Source organism: Lissotriton vulgaris, chromosome 4_1 (assembly GCF_964263255.1).
Source record: "Lissotriton vulgaris chromosome 4_1, aLisVul1.2, whole genome shotgun sequence".
Classification (NCBI taxonomy): domain Eukaryota; kingdom Metazoa; phylum Chordata; class Amphibia; order Caudata; family Salamandridae; genus Lissotriton; species Lissotriton vulgaris.
This window is the reverse complement of record NC_141691.1, coordinates 1,073,757,086-1,073,780,579: the sequence shown is the minus strand read 5'-3', so window position 1 is coordinate 1,073,780,579 and position 23,494 is coordinate 1,073,757,086. Positions and strand designations below refer to the sequence as shown.

General features: G+C 47.4%; 1 protein-coding gene across 1 annotated transcript in view; it reads left to right on the top strand.

Moving 5' to 3' along the window:
- Positions 1-23,494, top strand: part of DNAH5 (dynein axonemal heavy chain 5) — a 5,605,957-nt gene that overhangs the window by 3,082,213 nt on the left and 2,500,250 nt on the right. The window contains exon 32 of the mRNA XM_086967405.1: positions 22,151-22,307. Within this exon, the coding sequence (XP_086823531.1) occupies positions 22,151-22,307 (157 nt within the window). The remainder of the gene's footprint in view (positions 1-22,150; positions 22,308-23,494) is intronic.

The window sequence follows — 23,494 nt, the reverse complement described above, 5'->3', positions numbered from 1 at the left end:
TGCAATTCAACGGCTATTTGCGTTACGGGATGAGATGTTTCGGCTACGGGTCGAAACAACGGAGACGGAAAGCTGGCGAGGAGCAATCGAATCCGAGTGGCGGCGGGAAGCAGTCATCCATCTTTTATTCAGATAAGATCGGTGCAGTGCATGCTAAACCAATGCGGGACATCCCCCCTAAAAAGATTGATTGGACTATGCTAGCGTCATGTAAACAGAAAGCAGATGAATCGGTTTCAGATTTCTTTACACGATTTGAGGAAACGTTTCATGATTTTAGTGGCCAGTCGCTTACGGACGACACGGGTCGACACCTTTTTGTTGATAAATATGTTTCGAACTTATTAACAAGTATAGCAGCTCGATTAAAAGCGAGTGAAAGTTCTTGGACAACTTCGACACCAGCATCCCTCCTGACGATGGCTCAGTATTACGAGCGTCAGGAATTAGAAGCGAAGGGTAGTGAGGAAAAGAAATCGAAAGATTTGAAAACGAAGGTTATGTTAGCACAAGTATATGGGCCGCCTCGTAGAGGCAATGATAGGGGCGGCAGGATTTTTTCTGGTTCTCCTTCAGGCTGTACTGATTTGGCCCGGGATCAATGTGCGTATTGTAGGCAGAAAGGTCATTGGGCGAATGAGAGTCCGTTATTGCGTGCACAGCAGCAAGAGCGTGGGCAGGGATCCATGAGGGGTAGAGGAGGTTTTTCAGGCCCTAGGGGCAACACGAATGATGGTGCTCGGTTTGATTCTAATATGCGGCCACGAGATGGGTCCAATGTTTTTGATCGACGAAATCAGTACCAAATGTCTGAATATGCACCTCCTGAACAGCATCATTCACAGTATGCATAGGATTGCGTAGGATGGGGTAAGGAACCAGTTGAAGTGCCAGTAGATCAGAGGGGTCCTTATGTTTCAGCACATGTTTTGGTCTCTACTGATCGGTTCCTGGTTGATACAGGAGCTACCCGTAGCGCTTTGTCCAAAAAATTGGTTCCGAGGGCTCCCCTGTCTGGCTCAACAATCACGTCAATAGGGTTCGATGGAACGCCTTCTGTTAGCCCACTATCACAACCTCTTGCACTTTATGTAGATCAGTTTGCTGCACCATGCCCATTTCTACTCTCTCCTAATGATATTGTGGGCCTAGATATGCTCAAGCATTTTCGGGCCACGATACGGTGCTCCCCTGAGGGAGTACGTGTAATACTGAATGATAATTATCCAACAATGGAGATGGTGTACATGATTACTGTAGAGGCTGCACTGGCCTCTTTGCCTAAATCTTTGTGGGCCACGTCCGATACTGACGTGGGACAGATGATTATCCCTCCGGTGCACATCAGTGTAAAGGAGGGAGCTGTGCTGCCGCGCCTGCCTCAGTATCGGATATCACAGGAGGGGGAGGAGGCACTCATACAGATAGTGCAGGACTTGATTAAAGTGGGAGTGGTTGAAGAATTTCCAAAGTCAAAGTCAAAGTCAAAAAGGCTTTATTTCGACATATAACAATATCTTAAAAGCATACATACAATAAAAAATACTTTTCAGTGCATTTAAAATAAACCGTAACTTTCTGCTATCAGAAAATGAATCAATAGGTTTTAAAATAAGCATTTAGTTTAAAACAGACCATGATAAAAAATGTAATTAAACAATTTGCCTAAGTCTTTTTGACCGGATTCGCCATGCCCACCCAAGGTACTTCGAGGTGGCACATGCGTAAAAAGTACGAGTGTCCGAATAGAGAATCCTTAAAGCCACGTTGCAATGCCTAGTGCCCAGAGTACGACACATGGGTTTGAGCCATTTTGACCGTGGAACTATATATGCAGGACACTCAAATAAAAAGTGGGGGACAGATTCTCTGCGCTGTGGGCAGAAGGGACACCACGGAGCAGTCTGGTATGGGATTTTCCAGTGACAAGTAAATTCCATTACAGGGAGAAGACCAGTTCTGAATTTAAAGTACAGGGACCTTTCCCAAGGGGCTGAAATAGTGTCCAGATACAGTTCTCTAAAGGGGGTATCTTTGGACTCCATGAAATTTCTAGTCGACTTGCATATCGAGGTGGAAGAATTCCTTCTATTTGTTACCCAATTCCAATAAAGTTGTTTTATTGTGGATTTGGGGGGGGGCTGACTGTTGGTGCCATGCTTCTTCCAGCCCCAGATTGGTAAGCAAGGCTTTAATATCCGTTAGCCACTTTATTTTCGCCCACCCTGTCGATCTTAGTATCTCCCGTAGGCCATCCGCATAACTTGAGAGTTCAGGAACTCTCCAGATGCGAGCCCACAGAAGCAAAGGGCGTATCTTCGCTAGGTCTTCTATAGCCCGACAGCCCATGTCCAATTGCAGAGGCAAGATGGGGACAGAAGGGCCAAGGGACATCAGGCTTCTCAAGAAGGTATTCTCAGCTCGAGTAAGGTCTTTCAAGTTCGACATTCCCCATAATTCCGCCCCGTACAAGGCAGCACTTACTCCTCTGGCCGCGTAGATGTCCAATACTGCAGCTATGGGTTTAGTTGAGGCTGCTCTCTGCTCTTTTAGCAGGGTCCCGGTTATTCTTTTTAGGTTTAACAACATCTTGAGCAGATGCTGGTCCCATTTCATGGAATCCACCAACCTGATGCCCAGATAATCGAAGGTTTTAGTCCTGTCCAATGCCACGGAGCCCAATGTTGGCGGAGGGCCCAGTTTTTGCGGAGGGTTCAAAATAAGGTACTTTGTTTTGTCTGTATTTATACAGAGTCCTCTTTGTTTACAAAAATCGTCAAAGCCTGAGAGAAGCTGTTGTAGGCCCATTGGCGATTTTGACAGGAGCAAAGTATCGTCCGCAAAAAGCAGGGTGGGAATGGAGCGACCTGCCAGACGAGGGGCATCTGCTGGAATCCTTAACAAGTGGTCCACCACCCCATTAACATAGAGCGAGAAGAGTGTTGGGGCAAGAACACACCCTTGCCGCACTCCTCTGTTCACATCTATTCTTTGGGTTTTTTGGCCATTGGGACCCCAGCGAATTTGGGCGTAGTTGTTTTCATGAAACTTCATGACCAGGTGGAGCAGGTAAGGTGGCAGGCCAAGATCATTAAGAACCTTCCATAGATTATTTCTGGGGACCAAATCGAAGGCCGTCCGGAGGTCGATGAAGGCCAGATATAATGTACCCTTCCCAATTGTGACGACCTTCCAGTAGATCATAAGAAGCCTTAGCGATTGTTCAATTGTTCCAGTGCCAGCACGGAACCCTGCCTGAAAATCCGAAAGGATCCTGTTCTCATCTGCCCATTGCTGTATTCTTGTTAAAAGAACCTTGCCTGCGACTTTTTGTGAGCAGTCGATCAGGCTGATTGGCCTGTAGTTCCCTGGATCTTCTCTCGAACCTTTTTTGTGAAGGGGAACCACTTCAGCGGCCATCCAAGAGGCAGGCAGAGGTGCGCCCTCCAAAGCAGCATTCAAAACCGAGGAGATCAGTGTGCTCCAATCATCTATATCAGCTCGGAGCAAGTCACCCGGAAGACCATCGGGGCCAGCCGCCTTGCGTGGAACCAGAGATTTTATTGCACTTTCCGCTTCTATCTTAGTAAACGGACTTTCCTCGGATCTTTCCATCGCTCTAAGGGGCTGTGGTAAAACGAAATCCAACGCTTCAACTGCGGTTGCCGTATACAATTTCGAAAAATGTGTAAACCATAAGTCCTCGGTTATGTTACAGGTGATAACTGTATCAAGGGGTCTGTTCTTCTTGTGAACTAAGTCCCAGAAAGCTTTTGCGTTTTTTCCGCCGCTGGCAGTTCGGAGATCCTGCCAGAACTTGTCTTCCCAGTCTCTCTTTGCTGTTTTAAGCTCCGATTTATAGCCCTTCCGTTCAGTGGATATTAGGGTGGCATTTCCACTTTTCACCGCCAGTATCAGGGCTCTCTTCTTGGCACGACACTCCTTCGTGTACCATCCTGACTTGCCCTGTTGGTTATTGCGATTAGGGTTCCCATTTTTTACTTTGGCCTTGAAAAGGTCCCCAATTGAGAGTGAGACCTCACAGAACAATGCTGTAATCTGATTTGGGCAAATAGGCTGACTTTTTAAAATGGCACAGGCTGTGGAAGTAACAGTTCTGATACATGCCATTTTCTCCTCATCTATTGCCACTTTGTCCCATTTCAAGCGTCTTAAGCAGTTTGTTGGGACCACTCCTCCCAATGGCCCTGTCGCAAGAGCATCGTGATTTCCACTTCCAGGGAAGTTCTCTTTCCACCAGGTTGATAGGGTCAAAGAAAGGGCGTTATGGTCACTGTCCATGGAGGGTAGAACTACCATATCCTTCATGTGTGCCCACAAGGAAAAGTTTAGAAGGATATAATCGATCCGGGAAGAATGACCGACCCTGTTATATGTATGAGCCCCCACTAGGTCTGATGGTGTCCTCCCATTGGCTGCCCTTAAGCCGTGCTCTAAAGTGAGGGAATTTAGTTGGATGATTCTGGGGGTCCAACTACTTATGATGGGCAAGTCAAGTGACGGGACACCTCTCCTAGAATCTTCATCATTTAGATCCAGGGATTCATCGGGTAACAAAGGCTCGAATGTGCAATTGAAGTCCCCCATGACCATAATTAGGGAATCGCTACAGCACTCACCCAGGGCTACCTCCAGGTCCAAGAGCGTTGGTGACAAAGCTCTCCCGGAGGCCCCTCGTGTATAGATGTTAATAATCTCCAGTTTTTCTGCTCTCCTCGGGCAAGTTACAGTGAGGTGCATCAAATCTGGAGTTTTTTGGGGGTGATGGTGTACCCTCCATCCCAAAGTAATGTTTATCCAAACCAAGAGACCTCCGAAGGGGCGACCTCTTCCCGAAGCTGGAATTTCTGCCGGGACAAAAAAGGTGGCATTACCTACTCGGTGCCTTGGTTCTACGCACCATGTCTCTTGAAATGCGCAAACTGAGTGGGGTTCGACGAGCGCCACCCAGTCTGGGACATCTAGCTTACTACCTAAGCCTGCCACATTCCAACTAATGATTTTCAAAGGGGCATGATGCTGGGGCTCATTATAACCGCTATTCCCACCCTGAGGACCCGAAATTTGAGGTCCGGCCACTAGTTCAGGTTTATCTGTCCCAACGCCTGAAGGAATGGGTAGGATTGGGGTAGGCGAGGGATGGGGCACAACAATATTGGTCAGCGGTACCTCCCCTACCAGAGAAGTTGTACTAGCCCTTTGGGGGGAGACATTTGTTACCTCTAAGGTGTTAAGTCACCAGCCCCAACCCTGTGGAGTGGTTGGTTGGGAGGGGGTCCATACCCTTGCTCTAGGATCCAAGGTTGGGTAATGAGGGAACCATACGCCTCTACCCCCATCTCGAAAAGAATTATTATTATTATTGAGCCCCATTAAGGGGGGGGGGGGTAAAAATACCCCAAATCCCTAGTTTGTATGTCGCAAAAGTTGTGCTGCGACTGTTGGCTACAAATCATGCCAGCAGCTCTGGGATCATTGAAATTGATCAACACACAGTCCCCGGTAATAGCCTTGCGTCTGTTACCGATCCAACCCACCCGTCGGACGAAGGCTATTCTGCCATCAATGTGCCCTGGGAGGGGTCTATTAGCTTTTAGCCAGGAGAGCGTCTTGTATTTGAGTTCGGAGTAGGACTCACAAGAACCCTCTTCAAGCTCGGGTACCCCTGTTAGGATAACCACATAAGGCTTACAGCCAGGCGGAAGGCTAGCATTTGGTGTACGCCGTTTTGTCCTGTCTTTGGCTGGGGATTTTGTTGTGGTTTTTGCTGGGGATTTAGGCGCTGCATGTGAGGCAGAAGTAGGAGGGGGTGTGATTATGATTGTGGCGCCCTTGCTTACGGTCACTGTGTCTCCAGTTGCCTTAGTTTTGGAAGTGGAAGGCTTGGGATTAGCAGCAAATTTGACCTTAGGTGCCTTTGGTGCATGGGTGCTGGATTTGTTCATTGAACGGACCAAACTAGACTCAGGGGTAGGGGTCGATGGGAGGGGTATGGTTCCAGTATTAGGTTTGGGAGCCTTAGCCAAGGCAGGCGTTTTTAGACTAGGTGAGGGCTCAGGGAGGGCTGTCGGAATAGACGGAACTGTTGGAGCGGCACCACTCCTTAGCCCACCGTTTTCTTCAACCTGGGTTTTAGCGTGAAATTTAACTAACGATTTCACTGCATAAAAGTTGTCCAGCATTGACTGCTCAAGTGCGTGTAAGGCCATCGATCTTGTCTACGAGTGGCATCACCACAGACTTAATAATGCTCTCGACTTGGGGGAAAATGCTAGCATCTATAGGAGCCAATTGCCCAGGAGTACCCTCGACAGCAGAGTCTCCGATATGGGACGCTAGGGGTTTTGAGTGAGGAACCTGATTCGGGGTAATACCCCCTTTTGGAGTGATGTTCCTACTAACCTTACTGTGGGGTTTTAGAGAGCCTCCCCTACGGGGACTAGTGGGACGCTTTCTCTTCTTTTGAGGGACGGTACCTAGGGTTAGATTCCCTACAGGTACAGATTCAGGGACTACCACTCTAGGAGTGTTAGTATCTGAATGGCCTGCAGTGGATGGGGAATTCACAGCTATATTAACAAGCACATGGGGGCTCGAATCATCAGGGGTATTGGGAGTACGATCTGGGATCTGCCTCTCTGGTGATGGGATACTAAGAAGAGAGGAAGTGGAGTGTGTCGGGTCGAGCACAATACTTGGAGCTGTGGTGGTTACCCTTTCTAGACTAGCCCTAATCCGACTCACTCTCTCGTCAATGATGGGGGAATCAACTATTAATAAAGGAGTTGATGGAATATGACCAGGGCTATCAGCTAGGGCAATGGCGCCCAAAGAAGAGCGCTTATTAGACATGCTAAGTGAGTCCCGAGACAACCTTCGCTCTGCCAAGATTATCTCCTTCTCAACTATGGAAACAGCACGGGTTATAAACTGGTCCATAGTACCTAACACAACGTCTCCAGCAGATTTCTTTGTCTTGCAAGACCGGGTTCCTGAAGCCATAATCCTGGTGGCTGGATATCCGCTTTATGGAGCCAAGGGATGTGGCCCAGCCCGGCCTCCTCCGGCCCCGGACGGCCACAGACGGTCCCGCCCTTGTCCCGGGCTTCTCCCGGCGCGCTCCCGCTCGCTCCCGCGTAGCGGTAGAGCAAGCGTTGGTATATAGATTGTGTGATTGGTGAAGGGGCGGGGCTTGCAGGGAGAGCGGCCCAGGTGTTAGCTGCCGGGCTATCAGGGACTCCTGGGATATGGAGTCCCTGACCACGCTGCTCGCAGCCCTGCAAGGCTTACCGGCACCCTTGGCGTCTGCACGCACTCCCGATATTCCTCTGCTTCCTAGCAACGAAGCGGGACCCGCGGAGCGGGTCCGGCGAGAAGTAGCTGGGTCCACAAGAAGAAGGCTGTTCCACCAGCACACGGCCAGCAGGTACGCAGGAAAAGAGTCCCAATGAAGCGATGGGAGCGAGGGCTTTTAGCTCCGTAGGTGAAGGGGCGGGGCTTGCAGGGAGAGCGGCCCAGGTGTTAGCTGCCGGGCTATCAGGGACTCCTGGGATATGGAGTCCCTGACCACGCTGCTCGCAGCCCTGCAAGGCTTACCGGCACCCTTGGCGTCTGCACGCACTCCCGATATTCCTCTGCTTCCTAGCAACGAAGCGGGACCCGGCGAGAAGTAGCTGGGTCCACAAGAAGAAGGCTGTTCCACCAGCACACGGCCAGCAGGTACGCAGGAAAAGAATTTCCATACAATGTGTGTAACAGTCCTATACTACCGATTTTGAAGAAAGATACTGACACCAGGATTAATCGATTTATTATCGATTTGAGGGAGGTCAATAAGATAGTGATACCTCAATACCCAGTGGTTTCTGATATTACGGCACTCCTTACTTTGGTCCTGCCAACTGCGACAATGTTCTCGGTTATAGACTTGAAGAACACTTTCTTTTCGATCCCTATTCATCCTGACAGCCGATATCTTTTCGGTTTCACGTTGAATAATAGATCGTACAGATTTTGTAGAGTTCCCAAGGCTAAACTGAGAGTCCTAGCATTTACAGTCAGGCATTGAAACGACAATTGGATTCTTTTGTTTTACCCGAAGGTGTGGCGCTTATTCAATATGTCAATGACATCTTGTTGGCTGCCGACACCCCTGAACAATGTGAGAAGTGCACATTGTCTTTACTTACCTTCTTGGCATCTCACAACCACAAAGTATCGAAAAATAAATTACAATATTGTAGACCAAAGGTAACCTACTTAGGTCACCTTTTGTCTAAGGAGGGGTGTGCACTTACACCAGATCGTATTCAAGCCATTCTAGACACACCAGCACCCTCCATGCAGAAAGAAGTTCGAGCTTTTCTGGGTCTTACCTCCTTTTGTAGACAGTGGATATTAGGGTTTTCATACATAGTTAAGCCACTGTTAGCCCTTTTGACAAAGGATACTCCAGTTCCCCTTCCATGGACAGATGAATGTGAGAATGCTTTTCAACAATTACGTCAGGCCCTTTGTTCAGCACCAGTGTTAGGCACCCCTGATTACACAAAGCCCTTTACATTGTATGTGCATGAGAGAGATGGATGCGCGTTATCAGTGTTATTGCAGATGCACGGCGATAAGCAGCGTCCTTGTGCATACTTCTCGGCAGTACTTGATCCTGTTGCTTGAGCATTGCCTGGATGTTTTCGCTCAGTAGCAGCGACAGCTGTGTCAATACGTCAGAGTGAAGGGATAGTCTTATCTCATAAGCTGTTGGTGTTGGTCCCCCATGCTGTTGATGCCCTTTTGAATCAGACAAAGACGCCGTATTTAACCAGTGCTCGTCTGACTGGATATGAGCTGACGCTGTTGGCTCCTCATATAACTTTGAAGAGATGTGCAACATTGAATCCAGCTACGTTGTTTCCCTTCCCAACAGCTCAGCCCGAGGCACAAGAGACACATGACTGTGTCTTTGTGACTGAGGAACAGACAAAGCGTCGTATCGACTTACAGGATATGCCCTTTACAGATGTGGATGGAGAGCTGTGGGTGGATGGGTCCTGTTTAAAGCTACCGGACGGAACCACCTCCGCAGCATATGCAATCACTACACTGCACACGATAGTGGAGACACCACGCATACTGCAGAAATCAGCTCAGGCAGCAGAACTGATAGCGTTGACACGAGCTTGTGAAATTAGTGCAGGGTTATGTGTGAATGTCTACACAGACAGCCGCTATGCTTTCGGAGTAGCGCATGATTTTGGCCTGCTCTGGAAGAAAAGGGCCTTTTCGACATCACACGGAACTCAGATAATGTATGGAGAATTAGTACAGAATCTCTTGACTGCACTGACGTACCCTAAAAGGATAGCTATAGTGAAATGTAGTGCACACAAGAAAGTGACAGACAAAGTGGGACAAGGAAACGCGTTTGTAGATCGAGTAGCACGTGAAACTGCGATGCAGCCTGGCTCCATTTCAATGTACGTCGTGAAATCACAAGTTGAGCGGTGGCACGATGCTAGGGAAAAGGTACTAAAAATGCAAAAGACTGCTACTGAGAAAGAACAAGACCAATGGTCCAAAGATGGAGAGTTGGATGATGAGGGCTGTTGGAGGAATAAGCAGATGGATAGGTGGAAGTTACCTACAGCCTTCGTACAACCTATGGTTCAGATGGCACATGGGCTAGCACATGTTGGAGCTTCGGCAATTGTGAAATTGCTTACGCAAGTTTTGGAGCATCCAGAAATTGCTAGCACGGCTAAGAGAGTGGTACAGACCTGCATGATTTGCCTTATTATATAATCCAGGGAAAGGGACACGAACTCCAGCAGCCGGGTTTGCAACACCCACTGCACCTTTTGAAGTACTGCAAATGGATTATATTCAGCTGGAACGCTGCAATAATCTAAAGTATGTCCTGGTTGTGGTTTGTGCATTCAGCAAATGGATTGAAGCATACCCTACGAAGGACAATACTGCAATGACTACTGCTAAGGTGCTCTTGAAGGAATTCTTTCCTCGGTTTGGTGTTTGCAGATTGTTGTGGAGTGATAGCGGGCCCCATTTTGTGGCGGACGTTATTAAGTATGTCCTGAAGGGATTAGGCATCGTGCAAAAGTTCCATGCAGTGTTCCACCCTCAATCAGCAGGATTGGGGGAAAAGTACGCTTAAGCTGAAAATTGCGAAAATACAGGCTTCTACTTCTCTGACTTGGCCGATGCTCTGCCTTTGGCGTTGTTGTCTATCAGATCTCGAACAGGCTTACCGCCTTATGAAATTGTTTTCGGACGCCCCATGAACATATGGGGGGTACCCAAACCAAGTTCAGTGTACGATGTACCTTGTGTTTTAATGAATGACTATTTGGCACAATTACCTGACAGCTTGGTTTCCATTATTTAACAGGTTCGAGAAGCACTCCCTGATCGGTCCACAGGAGAAGGTCATAATCTCCGGCCTGGTGACTTTGTCCTCCTGAAGTCCTTTGAGAGGTCGAGTAGCCTAGAGCCGAGGTGGTGCGGCCCCGAGCAGGTCCTCCTGGCAACAAGAACGGCAGTGCGGGTAACCAATCGCAGAAACTGGATTCATTCCATCCACTGTAGAAAAGTGCAACCCGATCTGGTGGAACCTGCTGTATTGACCGACCACCGAGAAATACTGACTACGGAAAGAGGTCGTGCTGTGGTACCTGACGATTCTGAGGAGTTCTTCCCGGACCAGACAACGCCTGCATTGAGAATATACAATCTGCGACCAAGAAAAGAATCTGCAATTGTACGAGAAGTTGTCAGAAGGGTCCCTAGGTTAGTGAAACGGAGAGCCAATGAGGCAAGGGGGGGGATCAGCCATGCATTAGAGTAGCGACACCCGTCTTGGCCCGATGGTGAAGAAAACAACGGCTACCTACGGGGTAAGAGTTCTGACAACATTTTAGTTTCAGAAAGATACTGTGTTCATTTGCTCATAATGGATAAGAGGAAGATTTTTGGTTCTGTAGGGTTCATTATTGTTATAGCAGTTATCGCTACATTCATGTGGTTCGTTGAGGAGAAGGCTCTTGCTTGTGAACTATATGTTGTTTCCACTCCAGTCCCTGATGAGCACTTTTTCTATACTCTCCCATATCAAGAGTTGAAACATCGACAGTCATATTTGAATAATACTTTCATTCAGATGTTGCATCATACCCGCGTTGCTACAAACGCTACAGACTGCTGGATATGTGGGATGATGCCAGCGCATCAAAAGAAAGGGGGGACACCGTTCATACCTCTTCCCTTTTCTCATAATGACTCTTGCAGAGCGTGGTACACTTTGCTTTTTGCTACAAGAAAGCCTACAGTAGGCAGACTACTTTTCAGATTGAATAAAGAATGCCATCAAGATAAAGACGGCTATCCACAAGCCAACGGAACTATATGGGAATGGGAAGAGTATCGACCGGACAATGCATCAACACCTTATATCTTTACGAACACTAGAGACACTGTTGGGCAAGAGAAGTTTGTGATTTCAGTGGCCCAAGCACAAGCTGATTTATGTGTACAAAGTGTAGGCCATATTCCTGTAGGTGTTAGTGATTGTATTGTTGTATTGAATATTGATGGCCTGAATAACAGTACTTTCCTTGCTTCACATAACACCTATTTTGTATGCGGAAATAAGGGCTATTATCGATTGCCAACCGGATGGTCTGGGGTATGTTATGTATCGTTTTATTGCCACCTGTATTTTTGGCACCTGCATCATATCATAAAGACTTGAAATTTTTGAGTAATGTAACTGTAAACAGATTCAAACAGACTTTATCTATAGACGATATTGATCAGACGGACACTAGTCTGCAACAATATATAGATTTCAACTTAGGATTGTATTTCTTTCTGGGAGCTGCTCTGAATAGTAGAAAGATGCGACGGTTAACAAGAGTAGTGGAAGCTGTCACCAATCAAACTGCTGCGGCTCTTGGGAACCTTACTGAAGAACTACAGATTACCAGGATTGTTGCTTTGCAGAACAGAATGGTTCTTGATGTTATGTTAGCAGACAGAGGTGGAGCTTGTAGAATTATCGGAAGTAGCTGTTGTGTGTTTATCCCTGATCATACTCCTTCTGTGTATAAAGCCATTAACAAATTACACAAGATTGCAGCTGATATACACCAAGAAAATGGATCTTGGACTTTCTCTGGGTGGTTCTGGACCTTAATTTCTACATGGGGTTGGAAGGTTCTCACTGGACTATGTATAATTGTTGCCATATTATTCACTTGTTGCGTATGTATTCAATGTAGCCCAATGATATGCTCTCTATGTGTTTCACTTTGTGTGCCTAATAAACAAGCTGTTGCGGATGCTGCCCATAAGAAAACTATAACTAGAGAGATAGCGAATATGATGAGCATCGATATAAACGATGAGTATTTAGATTATCCGAGAAAACCGAATGTCTTCAGCAAATGCTGAAAGGGTCGTCTGTTGTAAATAAAACGGCGATTATGTTAAGCATTCGCTGAAGACATGCTATCATGTCTTCGCCCTAGTTTTCCCGCTCGTACTTGAAATACGGCCAGACTCCATTTTTTGTTTTCGGGCGTCCATCTGTATGCTACACTTCGCCATGTGCTCGCCACGAGGCAAGTCCTACTTCGTTGATTGTCACCCCTGAAGTTTGCCCAGCAACAAGCTATAAATAGTTCCAGCTTGCCTGGCAAGGCATGCCCAGTACATGTAACATCTGTTTCGGCTTAGAGGGGATTGGAATGTGCATTCGGCGGGCTTCATGAACCATTAACTCCACCCATGTATCGATCATGTTAAAGAAATGTCCATATATGGTTGTAAATCATGCTTTTGAGTTGTAACCGCCCACTTATGAGCACCTTCTTTGTGTATAAAAGGGGACCGCATGGCTGAGTTCTTTGTGCTACCTTGTACAATACTGTAGAGTGTTGTGTGGGCTGTAGTACCACCTTTAAAGGTTATTAAACTATGTCTTTGTATTTTCCAGTTTCCGTGCCAATTTCTTACATAGTCTGAGGACTCTGGGTACAGAAGGGCGAACCCTTTTCGCACTCGCAGGCCTTGCTGAAGCCTATATTCATCAGGCCCACTGGATCAAGAGCGACAGGTCGTTCTAGGGTCTGGCGCTCAATGACGACTCGGAAGAGCGTATCTCCTTGTACGTTGATGACATTGTACTATACATGGCCAGGCCGTACCATTTGATAGCGCAAGGGGCTACATCTTTTTGAACTTTTCGGTAGCTACTGGGGATACAAAATCAATTAGGCAAAGTCAGTAATTTACCCGCTATCGGGCCCTCCTCCACAGATACCAACCCAGTGTCCCGCATCAATCGCTTTGGACGGATTCAAGTATCTAGGGGTGTTCATCTCCAGGGATAGGGCGGCGTTTCACGCCAAAAATCTGGAAACTTAACTGCTCCGCCTGACAACTGATGTGGGCCATTGGCCGTCGCTGTCTCTCTCCCTCAAGGGGCGAGCCGCAATGTTTAAGATGTTAGCCTTGCCTAGACTCCTCTATATCCTGCAAAACACACCGTATCCGATTCCACCTGGGGTCTTCAAACGGATATCCCAGGCGGTACGGACACTACTCTGGGATGGGGGCAACCCCAGGATAGCTCTGCACAAACTGACGAAGGGGGTGTATGATAGGGGCTGGCCCCCCCAGACGTACAATTATATTATTGGGCCTCTCAGCTACAGGTAGTCAATGACTGGGTGTACGTGGACAGATTGGAACTGGCCTACAGGGTTGACCAGTTGGTGATGCCGGGGGGGAATTGTGAGCCATTGTTATACGCCCGCAAGCCATGGAGGGATTGGCCCTCGCACAAGGGGGTGGTGGTCCAGCGCTGGAGAGAGGAAAATAAATTCCTGGGGTGGACGGGCTCCCTGACGGGCAGAACCCCTCTATGGACCTGTGAGCAATTGACAGAAGTGAGCAGATTAACTGGCTTCTGGGGTTGGAAGCTCATAGGCATCGAGTATCTGGGCGACGTATGGAAGGGGGACGCCCCTCGCACTTTTGAATGTCTTAAAAAACGAATATGATATTTTTCCGAAAATACGGGCTCGGTAGCGTCGGCCATGTCCCTATGGGAGGCCTTTAAAACTGTCCTGAGAAGAGAAGCCTTCTCCTTAATAGCCGAGGTGCGCAGACGTAGAGACGAGGAAGTGGTGCGGCTGAAATCAGAGATTGGGGACCTTGATTCTCAATTGGAGACTGGTCCGACGCCTGCCCTGCTCCACGCTCTCTCACTTAAGCAGTCGGAGTACCGGGCCACTGCTACTGACGCTGCCAAGGCAATGGGCAGAGAACAGCAAGGGTGGATCTACGATGTCGGGGACAAGGCAGGCAAGCTTATTGTGTGGCTTGACAAGAAGGAGATGGCCTCCCGTGTGGTTCCTGAGGTGCTGGGGGAGGACGGACTGGCTGTCACCGACCCCAGCGCTATAGTCACGGTCTTCACCGATTATTTTGAGTCCGTATATACCTCGGCTTCTGACATGACCGAGGCGGACTCTGACGCTCTCCTTGAAGAGATTGAACTTCCGTGTCTGTCGGACACCGAACGCGACGACATGGACAGGGGTATAATGGCGGACGAGGTCGCGCTTGCGATACGCTCTCTAAGGTCTGGCAAGGCTCCCTGTCCTAATGGCCTCCCGGTGGAGCTTTATAAAATAAAGGCTGACACCATTGCTTCGCCTCTGCAGAACATGTTCCTTGAGGCGCGCGAGATGGGTGAGCTCCCCCCGGACCAAAGATTGGCCACCATAGTGGTCATCAACAAGGACGGGAAACCCAGAGACCTCTGCCGGTCATATCGACCAATCTCCTTGTTGAACGTCGAGCCTAAGATCCTGGCTAAATTATTGGCCAATCGGTCAATGGGTATGATTAGCGATTTGGTCCATCCGGACCAATCGGGCTTCATTCCTCATCGCAACACTGCCCTCAACCTTAGGAGACTCCATGCGGTCATGGCAAGGGTCAGTACGCTCCGGGAGCCGTCCATCTTGGCTTCTCTGGACGCGACAATGGCTTTTGATTCCCTTGAATGGAATTACCTGTGGGCGGTGCTGACGAAGTTTGGGTTTGGCCCTGAATTTATTAGATGTGTCAGGCTCCTATATGCTAACCCATTGGCCAACGTCACGGTCAATGGCCGAGTGTCCGCATCTTTTGCCCTTCGAAGAGGTACCAGGCAGGGTTGCCCCCTGTCGCCTCTGCTATTTGCATTGGCGCTTGAACCCCTTGCCGCATGGTTACGGACCCACCCTGATATTAATGGGATAAGGTGGTCGTCTGGCTTCGAGGACCGTGTGTCTTTATACGCGGACGATATTTTGCTCTACCTCACCTCGTAAATCCCTGATTGTGGCTTGTGACGTGCTGCATACCTTCGGCAGATACTCGGGCCTGGTTATTAACTGGTATAAATCTCACCTTTATGTATTGAATGGTGAGACTCCGCGTCTTCCCAGGGGCTGCGCCTTACAGATCGCGATGCAGGGGTTTAAATACCTGGGCATTTATATTTCAACCGATGCCCGGACACGATATGCAAATAACTTGCTTCCCCCTCTTTCACGCCTTCGGCGCGACGTGGAGGGGTGGCGCAAGCTACCGCTTTCCCTGCTCGGACGTGCAGCATTATTCAAAATGATGTCTCTGCCCAGATTCTTGTACGCGCTCCAGAACACTCAGGACCCAGTCCCCTCTGGGTATTTTAAGAGGTCGAAGGTTTGCAGCGGACCCTCCTCTGGGAAGGTAGACCACGGATTGCTATAACCAAACTGACGCTCCCGTGGTACGATGGCGGCATCGCTCTGCCGGACATCCGACGGTACTACTGGGCCTCCCATTTGGCCGCCCTTAACCATGGTTTCTACGGACCGGCTGATAGTCCGGGGTACGCCATGGATCGGTGGCTCCTCGACGGTGGGAAATACTACAGAGCGCTGTATTTGAGATCTCTGGATGGAGGAATGACAGGTCCCACTAGGACAGCTGTGCATATATGGAGGGCTATCACAAAGGCACAGGGGTGGCAGGGGATGCTTACGTTGGCCACCCCGCTTTACGACTCAGACCTACTGGGCAAACTGTGGCACACAAAGGGGTTTGATCGGTGGGACCTTATTGGCATTTCTAGAGTAGATGACATGATGGCTAAGGGTGAGATAAAGTCTTTCGCCGCTTTACAAGCGGAGTTTCAGCTGGGAGCGACGGAATTCTTTAGATATGCCCAACTACGACACGCCCTTATGGCGGTACTGCCGGAAGGCGAGAGAGTCCCTGAGTCGTCCCCGTTGGAAGACAGGGTCTTGGATGGTCATATAAAGGACAGTGCCATTTCATTGGTCGACAAAAAATTGATCAATGTCCGAACGGATCTTCTGCTGAGTGTGAGGGACCAGTGGGTGCGTGATGGAGTCGAATTGGATGATGAGGATTGGCAGTATGCGGTGTCTTCTCCCAAGGAAGTAGCAATCCCAGCTAGATTACGCCTGGTCCAATTGAAAATTCTTCATAGAGTGTATGTAACCGGCCCCCGGTTGATTCATATGGGACTCTCAGTGGATGGTCTTTGTAGGCGCGGATGTGGAGAACTGGCCACATTCATGCACATTATCTGGGAATGCCAAGCCATAGCCACTTACTGGAGGCGTGTCCATGCGGTGATGCATGAGGTTACTGGTGTGGACTTGCCGGCGGAGGCCCGGCGTTGTTTGCTGAATGTGTGGGGCCCCACGGATTATAACAACGCACAAACCCAATGGGTCACCCTAGGAAATATGGTGGCGAAACGTGACATCGCTCAGAAGTGGGGCGCTCCGTCGCCCCCCTCTGTGGAACTGTGGAAGACCAACATGGATTGGTGTATGGTTCGCGAGAAAACGGTGTACGTGGCCAGGGGCAAGCCCAAGAAGTGGAGTACGATCTGGGGGGCCTGGAATGAATACAGGGGTGATATCTGTCTACCTCCCGATACTACCCCATTGGACATACGACTTTCCCCCTAGCCCTTATTTCCAACCTACTCGTCATTTTATTGCCATCCTGGTTCTCTTTCCCCCCGTTGTCGTTCAATTTGTACTGCTTAGTTACACCCTGTGGGCATACGGCCCTGCCTTCTCCTGCGTTGGGTATTGTCGCATTTATGTACCTCTTCCTTGCCTTTTCACACTGGTTTTGGTGTTTCTTTAGATTCGTTACTTCATAGGTTTATCGTCATCATAACATAAAACTAAACCTGATACGATTTTATAACATGTACTGTGTACACTACACATCCTTCTTCCAAGAATGCTGCCTAGCCTCCGGGATGTAAGGCTAAATAGCTGTGTGCCTTGATTTTTCAATAAAGGTTTTCCAAAAAAAAACAACAAAAAAACTGATATGATATGCATGACACGCACCGTTATCATTATCTGCGGCTCACGAACGCCCTACTCTCACTCATCGGAGCCCATCCTAGAGAAACCCACTTCCACTATTTATTGCAAGCTCATAAATAATATGCCTGACCCCCTAGTATCGCTGCGAGAGAGATGGGTGAGCGACATAGGTGCCCTGGAAGATGACGATCGGCAGGATGCCCTGCAGAGCCCGCACGAAGTAGCAGTCCGCGTCTGGTTTCGGTTGGTGCAGCTCAAGATTCTACATCGCGTATACTACCCTGCGCACTCACTTGTATACTTGGGTAAGAAGTCAGTAGGCCCTCTGTGCGCGGGGATGCAGAGGGGATGGTTCCTTCTATCATATATTATGGGAGTGCCCTATGAAAGTGCCCTTCCGGACCAAAGTCACAGATACGATGGCACAGAGGTGGGCTCTCCGGTTCCATTAGAGAACAGGACGCTACTATTAATGATTAAGGGGTACACTGACTGGTTCAGACACAATGAGATCTGGCTGGCGCTGGCGGCCTGGGTAGCAAAACGAAATATTGCCAGGGGATGGGGGGCGCAGGCACTTCCGCAATGGGACCAGTGGCTGCGAGACCTAGATTGGTGCCAAAGGGCGGAGGAGACTATCTGTAAGAGATGGGGATGCTCTAAGAAATGGAAAAAGATCTGGGGTCCTTTGCGGAAATACAGGGAGATGAGGGATGGGTAGGGACTAGGTCTCTTGAATTGAATGCCCTCCTTGTGTTTATGCCGGCCTTATATTATATTGTAAAAATGTCATTTTATCACACGCTATATGATCAATGTTTTGTACTGTCTGATGATATGAGCATAGTTAATAAAAAGAATTTAAAAAAATACTGCTTTTCTGTTACTTTTGTTCTATAGCTGTTTGTTCAAACTGCTGTAAAGCATTATTACTATATAAAACTGTTGAATAAATACAGATGCATGTCAGTGAATCGCGTGCCATGTGGTGTTGTGTAAAGGAAGACACTAAGCATGGTTTGGCACTTTGGTGCAGCTACATGTGTTTTAGTTAAAGAAGCAAAATGTCCTGTTAGCTTAATATTCATATTAACTCATAAAACTGCGCTTTGTTGAGCCACGGAGGCAGGCCACTCAGCCAGGTGGGCATCGTTTGGACACCATAAACATGGGCTAAGGGAGATCTCATTCCAAACCACTACACCCCCCATCCCACCCCACCCGCCAGCCTATGAGGGATAGGTCTGCTCACCACTCGGTAGAGACTCATATTGAAACCATCCACATGCCTCTGCTGCCATGAATCTCCGGCATGCTGTATACATCTGATTTTTACCTGGGCCTGAATTCATTTTTGGGGGGGGGCTCTTTATTGCATGACAGTGTTCATCTCGATTAGCACGTGTTTTTCTACCTTTTGTTTTGCTAATCAGCTTTGTCAGTTCTCTAACCATAGTACTTACATTCAATTATTCCATTGCTTTTATGAACCTGATGCAAGCCCAGAAAAAAATCTACCAATACACATGAATGCTAGGAACGGCAATACAACCAGATGTGACACTTGGGGTAAGAAATGCGCCGCATTACTGGACAACCTTTCACTATACACCTTCAACGGTCGAGGTCCACAAGGCAGCCTGGCAGCTTTTACAAGAGTGACGGCAAAATCAGGAGCAACCATTGACATCACCTTAGCAGATCTTGAGCTATTTCCCTTCATAACAAACATTCAAATAATAGAAAGAGTAGACAGTGATTATTATCCTCAATCCTTTATACTAACCAACATCTAAGAAAGGTCCCTGCCAACCTGCGTCCTCCCACATCCCACTCAACTTTACAAACAAAAGCGATTAGTATGGAACAATAACAACGTAGACGCAATCATGGAGTTCTGCTTCGCTCTATTGATCCGTACTGACGCAAAATTATTAGGGATAGAGGCCTGGGAGTCTTTCATCAACAGCCTAAACAGAAAGTTTTCACTCAGCTCAAAAGGCCTAAATCCTGCGATGATCAGCGGGGCATCCTGGTACACTCACACCCTAAGGTTAAAAAAAGACAACAAAAAAAACCCTCAGACGAATGCAAACTCATGGCCTACAACCTTCCAGGCAGGCCTTGACTGTAATAGAACAAATGAAAAGAGACCTAAAAAGCGATTTGCTCAGCAAAGTGCTCACACAACAAGCAGTTCTGGACAAAAATGCTTTACGTTAGCCAGCAACTAAACTCAAAAGAGTTTTGGGCTCATATCAATCTCCTATTAAACAGAAAAAACATCATTTTAATTCTAATATAACCGAAATTGCATGGAGAGCTCATATAGCAGCTACATTTAACACCCAGATAGCCCCTGGCGCACCCTTTAATAATGATACATCGAAGGCGATATGGTCTGGCACTATTACTTTTAGGGACACTCCAACCAAAGAGTCCTTGACGGCAGTGACACTGATACTGACCTCCAAGGCCATAGATTTTACAAACTGCTCATTAAAACCGATAAACCATGGCAACCCCCAAGACAAACAGCCAGAAGGCAAATGCCAGCCAGGTCCACTTGAAAAATTAGGGTCAGAACCACTAGTCCCCCATCTACAGATCACACAAAAACAGGTACTGTTTGCCATAAAAAACCAAAGGTCTGATGGGCCCCGGGACCAAATGGCCTGCCCAATGCCTTATTCAAAAAAAAAACAGCTTTCTGATCCAATCATTGAACATCGCAGTTTGCTCACACTTTGGAGACCCACACCATCTCTGACTCCTGGCGAGGAAGCATACTACACCCAATATTCAAATCAAGGGCCTGTTCAGATCCATCCAACTATTGAATAATAGCCCTCATGGATGTTGAGGCAAAAATCCACGCTGCAAACATGTTGAAAGATCTAGAGGACTGGGTTGACAGCACAAAACTGATCCCCAATACTCAAACGGGTTTTCAAGCCGGTATGGGTAGCCTCACAGACATATCCGCTTTCACGCACTTGGCCAACCAAGCAATTGCCACCTCAAAAGTTTTGTATGCCTGTTTTGTAGACCTCAAAGCAGCCTTCGACAAGGTCTAACAAATAAAATCATCACCACCAACGGCTTAACACAGGGGTTCATTCTTGCCCCCTGTCTATTCAATATCTACACAGCTGACTTAGACAATAACCTAGGTCTAACATTAGGGGACTCTCCAAAATTAGGAATAGTGTTAATATCAAGTTTGCAATATGCCAACGATATCGTGTTTCTATCCCAAACACCCTGCGGCCTCCAACGATTGATAAATCAACTAGCAGAATACACAGCCACCATTCAACTAGATATAAACTTTTTAGAAACTATGGTCATGTGTTTCTCTAGCCCTCACAAAAAACGACCAAAATGTACCTGGACGATCAACAGTAACCGCCTGGACCAGGTGGGAACATACAAATACCTGGGAGTAACATTAGATCACCATCTTAACTATAAGCAATATCTAGAACAGCGGAAAGCCAAAGCAAAACAGCTACTATTTGCATTTAAAATCATTAAAGAAAAACTTTGAGACAGTTTGACGACTCACTTATTAAAGGTCTTGGCAGCAAAATTCTTGCCATCAATCACGTATGGATCGCAGCTCCAAAACACAAAGGACTCAATAATTCTAAATACCGCTCAAACTAGTCTGTTTCCACGCCACATCCCACAATCCCGGATCAGATTGTAATTTGGGATAAAAAAACAGATCCCGACAAGACAAGGAGCTCTTGCAAAATACTATTAGCGAATGAGGGCCTCGGATGAAGAGTCTCTGGCACATTACTGCTAGGAGGTTGAAAGGCAATCCAGACTAAGCAATAAATTGAAGCTCTAAAGTTAGAGGAAGCTTGGCATACAATATCATCCTATCTGGAGTTTGAACGAATAGTCAATAAAACCATCAATCTACAATCTCAGGAAAAAGATAAAGCCTCATATTTTTTATAAACCATATTTTATTGGCATTTATACATTGACAGTGCATACAATTATACGTATCCTTGTTTAGTCTTTGATGTGCCTTCATCTATAAGTCTTTCCCAACAAAACTATCCACTCTCCCCTCTTGAATTGCTTGCTAATAAATGAAACATGGAAGGTGTATGCGAAGAGGCGGTCAGGTTCTGGGGCCCTAGTAAGCGGTTATTGTCTCACTGTTTCTCTCAGGTGTTTGGGGCTAGGCTCAGAAACTTTATTGCCTTACATGCCAGTTGTTATTGTTATTGTTAATTTATATTTGTATAGCGTCAAATCACCAACAGGTCTCTAAGCGCTAAGACAATGTTCCCAATAGTCAAATAAAGTTTTCTTCTTTGCTTTAAAGTTCAACGACGGAGTGTAATGCTACATTTAAGCTCCCACGGCTGATACCTTGCCACTAAGATCAACAAGTCCCGCTTTACAGCTGTAAAACTGTATTAAGGTGTTTATAACAACATGTTGAAACAGAAATCTCTTGATTATATTGTAAAGGATATAGATAATGCTGTTGACGGTGAGTGCTGTAAAAACGGTCTATCACCATATTAAATTGGTCAATAATGTGCATTTGCATTGAAATGACTAAAACCTTGCTCTCTTTTCTGTTTCCAGTCTCGTTCCACATGTCCAAGTCTTGTGGTTTTTGCATTTGCTTTCTTTCACTGTTGCCCTATTTTTATTTTCTAAACTCTTAGATACCTGGAGAAAAAACGCTTGCTGTTTCCTCGCTTCTTCTTTGTATCCGATCCCGCCCTGCTCGAGATTCTTGGCCAGGCATCGGATTCCCACACAATCCAGGCTCATTTATTGAATGTGTTTGACAACATTAAGACTGTTAAGTTTCATGAAAAGGTATGACGTGCCAATTCTATAAAACTTCTCATGTTGTTTTTGCCAATGTGATGCAACTGTTCAGAAATTAAATTTGGCATATAATTGAATTTGTGATTTAAATCAGCATTGCTCACTAACATTATAGACAATACAGTAATTATATACCCCAATGTTTTCCTACCCAGAATCCCATGCAAACCTCAAATTTAGCTGAAAAATCCCAAATTTTCCACATATTTTTGTGTGGAATCACTGTGCCGGCACAAATATCCTACCCCACAGCGTTCCCCTGAGTCTCCCGAGTCAAATGATACCTCTTTTCCCCCATCTGTCCCCCAGGGGGGGCAGAAAGACTGACATTTCTCTGAGGGGGGGGGGGCATTGCCATGCCCTTTTTGGGCAGCCCCCACCCCAACGTCAATAAAAAAAGAATCCCTGGTTTCTAGTGGGCTTTCTGCCCCACCAGGGGGCAGATTGGGGGGCAGAAAGACGTACATTTCTCTGGGTGGGTAGGGGCATTGCCATGCCCTTTATGGGCAGCCCCACCCCAACATCAATAAAAAAGAATCCCTGGTTTCTAGTGGGCTTTCTGTCCCCCTTGGGGGGCAGAAAGACTGATATTTCTTTGAGGTGGTGGGGGCATTGCCATGCCCTTTTTGGGCAGCCCCCACCCCAACGTCAATAAAAAAAAAATTCCTGGTTCCTAGTGGGCATTCTGCCCCCCGGGGGGGCAGATTGGGCACTACTGCCCCCAAGGCAGAAAGACTTACATTTCACTGGGGTAGGGGCAATGCCATGCTGTAAGAAACGGGCTCTATATAGAGGAATTTCCTCCCACCCAGCGTTCCCCCAGGTCTCCTGATAAAAATGGTACCTCACTTGCGTGGGTGGGTCAAGGACCAGCAACAGGCAAGGGCCCAAAACCTATTGATGCGACATCAACATTACCGATCACAAACCAACCTGGTTTTGCAAGGGGGTCCCTTGAGTTTTTGCGGCTCGGCGGTTATCTAGGGAAACCTACTAAACCCACATATTTCTGGAAACTAGACACCCGGGGAAGTCCAGCGAGGCATGGCTTGCGTGGGTCCCCCAACATTCTCCTACCCAGAACCCCCTGCAAACCTCCAATTTCGCTGACAAAATCACTTCTTCTCAAATTTCTGTGTGGGAAAGTTCTGGAATCTGCGTGGATCCACAAATTT